Consider the following 13,067-nt stretch of genomic DNA (forward strand, 5'->3'; position numbering starts at 1 on the left):
TGAGTATATGTTAACATATTAAATAAACTCGAAACATACATCGGAATCAAGTTTAAGCTTATAAAACCCTAGTTACATTTATTATCGAGTTTTTTTTTATCTATTAATATTTTTTATCGGATGTATGCATTGCAAAATGACATTTTTACATTAATCTGTTAACATTATTTCTTAAAACGAATTAAACTTTTTGAACTAACATATGTTATTTTTTCATGTAGATGTAAAAATTTGTGTTATAATTTGTAAGGGTGGGCGATTTCGGATAAATTGGAAAAAGGACCAAAATGTAATGCAAGAGAAAGTCTCTATTTTGACACTTTTGAGTAAAAGCGTGTCTTTTTTTCAAAATATGGCTATTTTGGTCCTTTTGGATGAACAATTGTTTGTTTGTAATAAAAAACTAACAAGAAAACACTTATATTCAACATCACGGAAAGATAACAACTAAAAAAAAGTGGAGAAGAATTCATTCACACGAATCATATATATACATTAAAGATACGTGTGTTTTTCAAAAAAAGAGACTATATCGACATACATGGATCAAAATTCTATGCCGCTATTTAACTGAACAGAAAACGAAGGTTGAGCAACACTTCCATTTCCTAGAGGCGTTTCAACTTTTAACACTATCCCTGATCTTCCAACATTCCCATTCCACTTTGATCTTCCTACCTAAAATTACATAAAATAATTAAGTGGCTAAATTGATATTTTATGTGTTTCTTTTTTGTGGATATAAAGTAACAAGAAACATACGGAGAGTGATGCAAATGCAGAGGAATGTGATGCTAAGGAACAACCACCAATGAGATTCAAATTCTCATTCACCGAATGCACAACTTCCGCCTTCACTCCCGGATTGCTCCCACCAACAGTTGGGTGTAAGCTAACCAACATAAATAAATTTACATCTTAAAACAAATTTATTTCTCATTGAAATAAATAAATATTATACCGACAACAAGGTCAGTCAACCTGTGTGTCGGACAAATTGTCACCGACACATGTTGATGGGACGGGACAAAAACTATAACTTTTTTTGTCCCGTCCAAAAAATTGACTAACGTCAATGAATGAGACAAAAACTGTCAGTGACAACTGACAATTGTCACCGACACATGTTGATGGGACGGGACAAAAAACTGTACCTTTTTATCCCGTCCAAAAAATTTACTAACGTCAATGAGACAAAAACTGTGACGGTCGTCAACACGTCCCACCTAAAAAGGTGGGACAAGGCGACCGATGTGTCAATGAGACAAAAATTGTAACAAATTTTTGTCTCATTGAAACAAAGTGGAACAAAGAGTTGTTGTAGATCTCAGTCTGTGGAAAAGACATAAATGCCCTCTGTTGTTTTACCTGAGTTGGATAGTTGGTCTAACCATGAGACCAGATCTTTTCCAAGCTAAAGCTTGTTCGAATCCCATTGTAAACGATCTTTCTGGCCATTGTATCATTGGTGTGATTCGCGTTCCCCAATTATTCTACAGAAAATAAATTTCCAACTTTCCAATTTTTTTGCTCTTGTTGATAATAAAAAAGAAAGTAGATTAAGAAAAAGAAGAAGAAGTGACCTTGCATGAGAAACTGAACCTCATTTCTCCTGGATATTGACCTTGAGCTTGAAGAAGACCACCAAAAAGTGGTAAAAAAGCACTTGTAGATACGCCTTCACCAGCCACATATGTTAGTTGACCATTTGGGAACTGTAAATCCATAAATGACTGCAAAATATTTTACAAGAAAAATTTACTTATATTTATATGGGTTATAACCAAAAGAACAAGAGCAGAAGGGTAGTTTTGTACTTACACACGCCAAAGGATTGAGGCAAATCATGGACATCAAAAGCCACCTTCTATGTTTCGACCACACAGCTGGGCAAAGAGAGTGCATTCCATTCTAATAAACAAAAAAACAAAATTCTTGAATAAACCTTTTTTAGAAAACCAAAATGTTATAAAAACAATTGGCGAATAGAATATATAATTATATATATTATACCTTTCTATCATAACCATACCAAAGCAAATGTTGTTTGGACAAATGAACAGGTAAAAGAAGAGTAGAATCACGAACAAAAAGTACAGGTCCAAGCTGGACAAGAAATAGAGATGGATTCTCGTTTGCTGACGTGGCACGCCCATGTGACGCTTCTACCCTCCAAAAATCTCCTCTTGCAACCAAAGAACTCTCCACATCATGTGTCCGACTATCAAATGTTGATGAGATGTTAAGTATTCCCTGCAAATAAACCAATTGTATGAATTCCATTCCGGAGGTGTTTGAAGGAATTGGAATGTCAATTCCATTCCGTGAGGTGTTTGGTTTAGTAACCGATATGCTTAATCTACTAAATTATCAACATTGGCTAGATAATATACCTGAGATTTGCCTGAAAATCGAGCAAGCTTCAAGTTAAATCCAGAAACCTCATCTTCATCAGACTCGTCTTTCACTTTTTCAGTTTCGTTGAACCCAAAATCTTTAAACCTTTTCGTCAACGCACCAAGATCCTCATGAACCTGCATATTAACCCCCAAATCAGCAGTTCTTTGAACGCCGGTATCCACCCTTAACACCACCGTATCTTCCTCATGCCGGAATGGCACCGGCAACCTCCTGAAGAACTGCTGAACAACACCGTTTAAATTTGCCCCAAAGTCCACCCCAGCTTGACCTAACCTATTCCCAATATCAAAAATCGCAGAAACCCCATTAATTCCATAGCTGGTTTTCTCAATCACAAGCCCTAGATCTCTTGTAACGAAATTCTGAGTAGGGAACTCGACATCAAACAGCTTGGGTGGGTGAGCGTTTGGCCATGTGAATGATGGAGGAGTGATGTGAGATTGAATCAAACCTGTAAACCCTTGTGTCAATCTATCAGCTAAATCTAATCCGTGACGCTGTACCTCTTCCCATGCTTCAAATGATCTCTCAACAGACATCTTTCCCACTTGAGTAACAATCGGAACTCAAACCTTTTTCAATTGGTGAACTCGTCCCACATGACTCCAACAAGTCAAAAACTTAAAAGCTGTTGAATTTAGGGTTTTGAATGGGTTTTCTCGATCTGATTTAAAGTGGATTAGTAAGAAATTGGGTAGGGAAAGATTCTTGAATTCTAGGGTATCGTGGAAATTGGGAAGATAAGAGAACAGAAAGGAGAGTGCGTGGTCGTTGTCGTTGTGTGTGGTGATGGGTTTTGTTTGTTTGATGAATTGGGAAAAAATGTTTTGAAGTTTCAATCGAACGAAGTGACTTTTGAGGCACTCTTCTTCTCATCATCTTCGTGTGGTGCATTTTATTATTTTCCTTTTTTTTTTTTTTACTTTTATTAAAATCAACAAAATCAGAATCAGAATAAATAAATATAGATGTGTGCTATAATTGATAGAGCAGATATTATTTAACATAGATTTGGTCAAAGTTTTGGGCAAACAATTATTTCGTTTTCAAAGTTTAAAACGAGCTAAATTAGACCCCAAACATTAATTGTTTTCAAAGTTTAAAACGAGCTAAATTAGACTCGAAACATTTTCAATTGTATTTATTTGGTTAGTGTAAATGTCATATGAGGTTCATTCGGTTTCTGTCAAATTCGGCGTCCATGTGACTTGAGCTAGCATCCTACATGGAAAATAAGATAAATCAATTCAAAAAAATAAGGAATGATGTTTAATTCATTCATCTTTTTGCATGGCTAATAAGCGTTTTATGGCTTTCACACTTCAAACCAAACACGATCGAAACCCCCTCGAATAATGAGAAATCCTTTTTACGGTCATAATATCTATTGCATCTCGCTATACCCACCACTAAGGTTGTACGGTATATACACAACGAGCGAGCTCGTGGTCTACGTGGCCACGGAAGTCCATCGTGCACACTATCCCAGCCATTTGTGGTCGGGCGTGCTCATGCTCAATCTACTTCGGGGTGTGGTGGATGCACTTTCGTGCGGGTTTTGTTCAATGGTTGAGATTGTTCGGAGATTGTCGAGTGGTGTCAGTTGATGGTGCTGTAGAGGCATCAATCTTTCTTCAAGTGTGGGGCAATGGATATTTTTGGACCCATGGTTAGAGTGTTGGAGCAATGTTGACCGGTTTTCTAGATGAGCTTCCTATCCATGTGTAATCCAATTTCGGCAAGTCGCGCCAGCAGGGCTGGAAGTAGTCAATCTGATCTCGGTTCTGTAACTATTCAAGTTAGTTATGGAGTTCTTCCTTCAACAGGAGGTCTGGTTCAATAAGTTGAGCAATTGTAGGACCTGTTCGATTATTTAATATTAGGATTTTACCGTGAGAAGCTTTTATGGTTGGGATGTCTATTGACATGGATTGTGACCACAAGTCAGAAATCTTAGTGTGTCGTTACTATGAATTGTGGACATATAGCGAAAATCTTGAAGTTGTAAGGGAGTGGCTGATTCCAAGTGGAGGAGAACCACTTAGGAGTATCGAAAATATTTTCAAGTGGGGATCAACTTGGATTTTCGTATCTCAGGACAAGAGGATTGATGGTTTCTGGTTATGGTATGAGTCGAGGCCCATGCAAGGAATAGAGTTTATTGGTCTATTGTAATCAGGGAATCGGGGGTTAAGGATTCAGTTCATCTCATTTAGGGACGTGAAGTAGAGATAGGGACACATTTTGGATCCATGGCTAGGTTCAATATAAGGGTTGTGCCAGGACCTCTCTGTGTGTTCTTGTCTGATGAAGGCTCTGGGGCTCAAAGCACGACCCGAACGCCTGATAGGGCCCAGCAGGCTGGGTGTTCGGCTCATATTGATATTTGGTTAGGGGTTCTTGTGGGTAGTTGGCAAGACCATGAATTGGGCCAGTATTGGAAGTTTTCTAAGACTTTGGGGTAGTCGTATCATTCACTAGGTTGGTAGACGGTTGTGGAAGTGGGGTAAGTCTACAACTTGGCTCGTAGCATTCTATAGGGTGAGTTAGGTCGTACCAGACTGTGGAAGGGTTGTGTATTATAGTATGGTATGACTCATGTGGTTTTGGTAAGTGTTAGTGGGACGCTGACTGGATTTTGCAGGTCGATGGGATGACGGTCGTATGTCTATAGGCCCATCCGGCGCTTGTCGGGAATCTTCATGGTTGAGATTGGGTGATGCAAAGAACGGTGAGGAACCATGAGCTCCTCATTCTAATGTTTGGATGGTATCATGACGTATCGTGGACTCTTGTGGATTTCACTTAAGTGTTAAGCCGGTAGTTATGTCGTGGAGATCCTCATGGTGTAATTCGTTTGGTCTTTGGCATAATTGGGCATTTTAAACGGTATGGGAATACTGTTGACGACTTAGTAGCCGATGGGTATGGGTCGGTTTTTAGTAGGATTTTGACTTATTGGAGAAGTCATGGTTGTTATCAGCAGCTCCTCGTGGAGCTCCTTAGTGGATCTTTGTTCGTTGTTGTGATAATGGTTTCGAGTGATTTAAGTCGCCAGTGATGAAGTTCGTTGTAAAAATCTTGGATGGTTTGTTAGATGATTGTACCCCTAAGCGTATGGGAGCGTGGATGTCGCCCAAGATTTTCTCCAGTTGACCACTGATACGCTCGTGGGAGTGGAGGGAAGGTGATAATTTGACAAAAAACCAAGTGTGTATTTGAAGGATTTAGGGCGATTTCTGAGCTTGGTCTGGATTTCAATTCTCGATCAGAATATTTTGAGTATTGTTATACCCAATTTAGTAGTGTTCCTGGTCAGTGACTTGGGGTAAGTATGTCGGGTGGTTGGTCAATAGCCATTGGGTTTGTCGTTGGAAATTTTAGGTTAGTGCATTCCTGACTCTGTAAAGTATAAGTCAGTTCAGTCGCAGCTACAAGATTTTCCCAATTTAAGTAGTTCATTATGAGTGGGGTCGTACAGTTGGGGGAGAGGGAAATGGTTGTTGCAGTTGAATAGTTTTCACGCACTTAGATTATTGTTGGTACCAGTTGGGTTATGTATGTTCACTCAAGTTTTCAATTTGGATTTTTTAATGTTATGAAGTGGTGGGAGGGGCATGTGGAATAGTGTTAGTACAGTTTTCAAGAATTCTAATCAAGTCAGATTTCGAGGAAAAAATCCAATTTAAGTGGGGGATAATTGTAATACCTGATTTTAGTGATGTTCTAATTTCGAGACGTCAGATCGAAATTTGATCAAGTGATGGTATTGGGCTTCAAAGGAATAGGGTTTAGGCCCTTTCGGATATTGGCAATGATGGGTTAAGTGCTTAAAGCCATCGATTTGTGCCTTAAAGCAAAGGGTAAAATTGGGAAAGTCATATCTCGGGTTTCTTGCATGAATTAAGGATTTTAGTTCGTTATGTTTTTAGTCCAAACTAACTAGATAAGATTGTGGGGCTCTTCAATAACTTTTCGTACATAAAAGAACGTCGAAAACGGAGTTGAAACGAAGAAGTTATAGTTGTTGTATCTTCTCCTTATCTCTTTATTTATATTAATTTGTCGCTTATCTTTATGTGTTTTGTTATAGGATCGCTCCTTGTGATTTGCTATGGTATTATTCGATTCGGGGGCTACCCGATCTTTTGTATCGCTCATGCTTAGCAAGCGATTTGTTGGAGCTCCGGGGGAGCTGGACTGTCCCCTTGATGTAGAGATTGCAGATGATAGGACTGTTCGGGTCGCGAGGGTTCACCGGGGATGTACACTACAATTGTTCGATGAACAGTATTTCGTGGATTAGTCCCCAACCCCATGCGAGGGAATAAGGTTATCGTGGGTATGGACTGGTTGATCCCCAATGGGGCAGTGATCGACTGCGAGCAGCAGCTAGTACGAGTTCGGAACCCAAGTGGGGGAGGGTTGGTGATTCAGGGCGAGAGGCCGCAGTGTGGACCGACTTTGTGTTCGGCAGAAAGGGCGAGACGCTACCTTCAGTAGGGTTGCGCAGGGTACGTCGCCTATGTTATGGATACCCGGGATAAGGGTAAGGCGACCGTGCATGGTGTATCGATCGTACGGGAGTACCTGGAAGTGTTCCCGGAGGATTTGCCTAAGGTACCTCCGAAGAGGCATGTAGAGTTCAGGATTGACCTAGTTCCTGGTGCGGCTCTGATAGCCGAGGCACCATATCGGTTGGCTCCACCTGAGATGCAAGAGTTGTCTACACAGCTGCAGAAGCTGTTAGACAATGGATTTATCAGGCCAAGCAGTTCGTCATGGGGAGCCCCGATTCTGTTTGTGAAGAAGAAGGACGGGTCACATCGGATGTGTATAGATTAACGGGAGTTAAATAAGGTAATGGTGAAGAACCGTTATCCCCTTTCGAGGATTGACGATTTATTTGAACAACTTCAGGGTGCATCTTGGTTCTCCAAGATTGATATGTAATCGGGTTATCACCAGATGCGAGTCAGGGACGACGATGTGCAGAAGACAACTTTTTGGACTCGCTATGGTCATTACGAGTTCGTGGTGATGCCGTTTGGGCTCACCAATGCTCCTTCCGTGTTCATGGATCTCATGAACCGCGTGTGCAGACCGATGCTGGACCAGTCTGTGATAGTCTTCATCGATGATATCTTGGTTTACTCCAAGACTGAGGAGAAGCATGGGGAGCACCTGAGGGAGGTGCTGGAGACACTTAGGAAGGAGAGACTTTTCGCAAAGTTCTCCAAGTGCGATTTCTGGTTGCGCGAGGTGCAGTTTCGGGGTCACCTTGTCAACCAGAAGGGTATTTTGGTTGATCCGGCCAAGGTAGAGGTCGTGATGCAGTGGGAGGTTTCGAGGTATCCATCCGAGATTCGGAGTTTTCTTGGTCTGGCGGGTTATTATCGGAGATTTATCCAGGATTACTCCAAGATTGTTGTTCCTTTGACCCAACCGACCAAGAAGTCGGTGACATTCTGCTGGGGGCCTGAGCAGCAGGCAACTTTCGAGACTCTCAGACAGCGGTTGTGCGAGGCGCCGATTCTGACTTTGCCGGAGGGCGTCAACGATTGTGTGGTCTACTGTAACGCTTCGATCACGGGTATGGGTGCAGTGCTGATGCAGCGGGCTCGCATGATAGCATACGCTACGAGGCAGTTGAAGCCTCATGAGGCGAACTATTTGACGCATGATTTGGAGCTGGGGGATGTGGTTTTCGCCCTCAATATTTGGGTACACTACTTCTATGGGGTTCGTTGTACCATTTACATGGACCACAAGAGCTTGAGTGTTAACGTTATCATAAATGGTCCCGTTAAATGTAACAGACATCATAAACGAGATGTTATCTCGTCAGGACTTTGGCCTAGGCCCGACCTTGGCCAAGGCAATCTAACACCGGGGTGGCAGTTCGTTTCCCTCCGTGAGGGACGGATATCCCCGCAATCTACTCATTCACTCACGACCAATCATGATGTGACAGAAAGCTTAGGTGACGCTGTAACGACCCAAAAATCAAGGGTAAAAATTTCATTTTTAATTTAGCTAAAACATTGATACCATTTATTTCAAACATTTCAAATCATCGTTAAGTAAATCATTTATCAGATTTCATCCCAAAACCATTCATTGCGGAAATCATAGCTGTGTGCATTGCGATCAATCCGAGCTCTTCTTTTCCAAATCGATGATACCTGAAAACAAAACTGTAAACCGTAAGCACAAAACTTAGTGAGTTCCCCAGAGCATACCCCACACACAATCCACATATCACATATCATTTTAGCTATAAAAGCTACATATATCACATAAGCCATGCATATATAAACGTGTAAGGATATCGTGGGCTCTCCCCACGGTCTTACACAATTGTGCCATGGGCTACCCCACATGGTCTTAACATGGGAATGTCATGGGCTACCCCACATGGTCTTATATCCAATTGCCACGGGCTCCCCCCGGGGTCTTCCATGCAATAACATACATAATCACATAACATATCATATGTCATAGAAATATCTACACATAACTCAAACATAAACCTGTAAGGATGCCATGGGCTCCCCCAGGGTCTTACACATTCGTGTCATGGGCTACCCTACATGGTCTTTACCTAGGAATGTCATGGGCTACCCTACATGGTCTTACATCCAACGTGTCATGGGCTACCCCACATGGTCTTTACCTAGGAATGTCATGGGCTACCCCACATGGTCTTACATCCAATTGCTACGGGTTCGCCCCGGGGTCTTCCATGCAATAATACACAAAGACAACTAGCATATCACATATCATATAATCACTAGCATACCACTTAGCATAAAGCTAACTATCATACCACATATCTCTACTACAACTAGTGTACCACATAACATAAAATGGGTCGGCCTTGGTACCTTAGACCCATTGGTATGGTGAGAAGACTCACCTGACATTGCTGAAGTCCCGTGGATAAAACTCTAGCTGCTGGTTGACAGGTTCCCGAACTGTCAATCATCAATTAATAATTGGGTTCCAAGCCCAAGGTCCAAGTCACACTCCCAAGGCCTAATATTCAAGTAATGGGCCAAAGCCCAACATATGGCCTAATTTTCTAAATTGGGCCCAAACCTCTACATGGACTTACTTTAAGGCCTAACCAATTATTCTAGCCCAAACAATTGGCATTCTGATGGCCCAATAGCTAATAACCCTCAAGGCCCAATTATGGCCCACTTATGGCCCAATTTTCCAAATTGGGCCCAAGCCTCTCTAATTGGTATCATCCTGAAGCCCAATAATTTCCCTTAGTCCATAAATGTGTTCCCAATTAGCCCACAAAGGCCCACAACAGCTTAGTCCAATAAGTGGCCCACCAAGCATCCAAACCCAAATTAGGTTTTCTCACATAAAATGACGATTAGGGTTAAGTGTTCTTACTTAACCCATTAACGACTTAATCCATTAAGTCAAAACATACAATGAAATTGGGATTGAGTCATCACTTCACTCCAATGGTCTAAAATACGGGTCCCGATAAGTCCAAACCAATAATCCCAAAATTAGGGTTTTCCAAACCCTAATTAGGGTTTCCAACCCAATCATAGCCCAATAGGCCCAATAACTAGGTCTTTTGATCAATTAGGGTTCATTAGACCCATTAGGGTTTTAGTCCCTTTGTCCAAACATCCCAACGAATCAAACACAACAAGCACACCACCACCCAACACGGCGGCTGGTGGTGGTTAGGGTTTCTTTTCATTATTCCAATTCCTAATTACATTTTACAATACAACTCTCAATTAACACACACACACACACAACTAAGTTGAATACACACACACACACATAACCACCTTATGGTGGTCGACGGTAGTGGATGGTGGCAGCCACCACCTCACAGTGGTGGCAGTGGGGTCTTTCTTTGGATCTCCAGCCACACAACGCTCATGTAGCCTCAAACCATCACAGCATACGGGCACAAACACCACAACACGCCCACAACCACCTTTCACGGTGGTTGGTGGCAGCAACGACGTGATAGGAACGACGGCCATGGGGGTTCTTTGCGGTTGTCGGCCATCAAACACACCTACAATACACGATATACGCAGCAGTATGAGAAGCACACATACACACGAACACGTCCTTTGCTCGTGCAGTTAACCCGATCACACCTGTGGCGAACAACGGCTCGGCAGCAACAACGACGACAACTCTGGTCGCCTAATCCCGACTTCCTAGCGGACACAACTCCCACAGAGAACACACACCGACTGTTGAGGAAGATGCGACAGTGGTGGCGCTCCGGTTTGCGAGGTGGCGGGTGGTGGACGAAGCCTTTCATGGCGGTGGTGGAGGAAGGATGGTGGCGCCGGTGGGAGTCATAAGGTTGGCGGCTGGAGGATGAAAGGGAGTGGGGTGACGGCTGACATCATTTTTAGGGTTAGGGTTTGGTACCCGGTGATGTTGGGGTTATATACCCGACTCATGAAACTCTGCCCCATAATAACAAGTTTAGCCCCTCCATTCCCTCATTTCTTTCAAAATAAGTCCATCTTTTACCCTTTTAACCCTGCCACCTGAAACCCTATACAAATCAAGTCCAAAATGTTACCAATCCGCCCATGCCTCCATAAATCCTTACATATTAAATCCCAATAATACCAAACACCCCCTGACTTCTTAAATCCTTTGCAAAACAAGTCCCGAACTTACACTTTAACCCCCGAATAATCCAATTTATAACATTCGCCTCCCCAAAACCAACAATCCACTAAATAATATAGATTTAGGGCGACTATTCGTTCATCAATTCTTATCTATTTATTTATTAATAAACATAATGTTACAACTCTCCCCCAACTTAAACTAGATTTTGTCCTCGAAATCATTCCTTACCATCCCTTACACGCTCGAAAACTTGGGCGACATGGTCACAATCCTGGGCACACCCTAGCCTTCGTAAGATTCTAGAACCCGAAGATGAACGAATTTCCTGCAACAAGATCAATCCTACTCCTCCCGAATTCCGCAATCTCAAGAGGGCCTGTTTCCCTGACAGACCGCCCGCACCGAATCATTGTCGAATTCATTACACTTATCTCCCCAACTGGGTACGCAACTTCTGAAAACCTGAGGTTCCCACTAGAAAATAGAGTCACTGACCAAATTTCCTTGCAGTATACTTATATCTGACCGAAGCTCAGATAATCCCTCGAAACAACGGACATATAACCGATTGCTGAGCCAAAACACACTCAGCAGTTCCACGCGGCCTCTGAAGGATACCTCGTCCGAAAATAATTGCACTGCCTATACAGCCACACATGGCTCCTTCAATCCATTTGATCCATCTGATCATGATAGGCTGACAATCTGTCGCCACTGTATTCAACGCAAAAGGTGAATGCTACCATAATAACTGTAGTCTTACATCACAACCGGTCTCCTTCGACCTACCGTTCCCTGATTCCAATTATATTGTGACCTACTCACAACCTTGCGAACTGGCACACACTGGCCTAAGTCATCCGAACGAATTTGTAAATGTCACAGCTACCCTGCAGTCTGTCTGTATCTCCCACACTATCTGGCCGTTGTAAATGCTACGGCTCCCCCGTAGTCTTAAAACACTTTCCACACTATCTGACTACTAGTGAATGCTACGGCTTCCCCGTAGTCTTAAAACACTTTCCACACTATCTGACTACTAGTGAATGCTACGGCTCCCCCGTAGTCTTACAACACTTTCGTCAGAACTAACCACTAGTGATTGCTACGGCTCCCCCGTAGTCTTACAACACTTCCACACCAACTCCCCCGTAGTCTTACAACACTTCCATACCAACTCACCATTAGTGAATGCTACGGCTCCCTCGTAGTCTTAAACCACCCTCATCCTAACACAATCGTAGCCCAATACCTTGTTGGATAAGGTGTCTAAGTCCATAACTTATTTGGTATATACTTGACCCGACCCGGCATGGTCCATTTGGGTTGCACTTCACCCAAACTAGTTATGGATAATTTTATGAGAGTTGTATACTTACGATTTATTAATATATTATAAGTTATAATATATTAATATAAAGTCATGTTACCTAATTAGTTTTAATCTTGAATTAATTATGAATTAATTTAGTGATTAAAAGGAAGACTAATTAAATCATGGGCTATTATATTTATATGGTGTGGGCTAACACTCATTTGGGAATGGGCTAAGCTTATATGGAAGTCCATGGATGATCCATGGAGCTTTTACCCATGGATCCTTGGAAGAGGAAAAGACATGGGTTATTAGGGTTTCACCCTAACCATGTACACTATATAAACAAGCTTATGTTGCATGAAAAAGACACTAAGGTGTGTGTAAGTGTGGTGGCCAAAATCAAGAGTTAGTATACTCTCTCATACATTTTCCAAGTTTGTGGTGATTTGTGATTTCCATTTGAGGCATTCACATTATTGGTGCTTGGCTCTCAAACTCCAAGGAATCAACAATCAACAAAAGGTATGTAATTCATCTAGTTCTTTTATGGTTAAAAGTACCCCATGCCATGCTAGATAGGTTATAAACCTTGGAAAATAATATTTTGCATGTATCTTAGACAAACATAGATCCAAGGTTTAATAGGGTTGCATGTACACTTAGGAAGTGTTAGAATGCTCAAAAC

At 41.9% G+C, this 13,067-nt stretch overlaps 1 protein-coding gene across 1 annotated transcript; it reads right to left on the bottom strand.

Annotated features, from left to right (window-relative positions):
* Positions 1-448: 448 nt before the first annotated feature.
* Positions 449-3,294, bottom strand: LOC145137777 (uncharacterized). Its single transcript, XM_079071916.1, has 7 exons — positions 2,394-3,294; positions 2,014-2,253; positions 1,822-1,911; positions 1,584-1,733; positions 1,369-1,493; positions 763-892; positions 449-678 (listed from the first exon to the last, which is right to left on the bottom strand). Exons 1-7 carry the CDS (start codon positions 2,958-2,960, stop codon positions 547-549), a joined length of 1,434 nt encoding a protein of 477 aa, XP_078928042.1. The 5' UTR covers positions 2,961-3,294; the 3' UTR covers positions 449-546.
* Positions 3,295-13,067: the final 9,773 nt, after the last annotated feature.

The sequence above is a fragment of the Lactuca virosa genome, chromosome 9 (genome assembly GCF_052849685.1).
Source record: "Lactuca virosa cultivar CGN04683 chromosome 9, Lactuca_virosa_CGN04683_v6, whole genome shotgun sequence".
Lineage (NCBI taxonomy): Eukaryota > Viridiplantae > Streptophyta > Magnoliopsida > Asterales > Asteraceae > Lactuca > Lactuca virosa.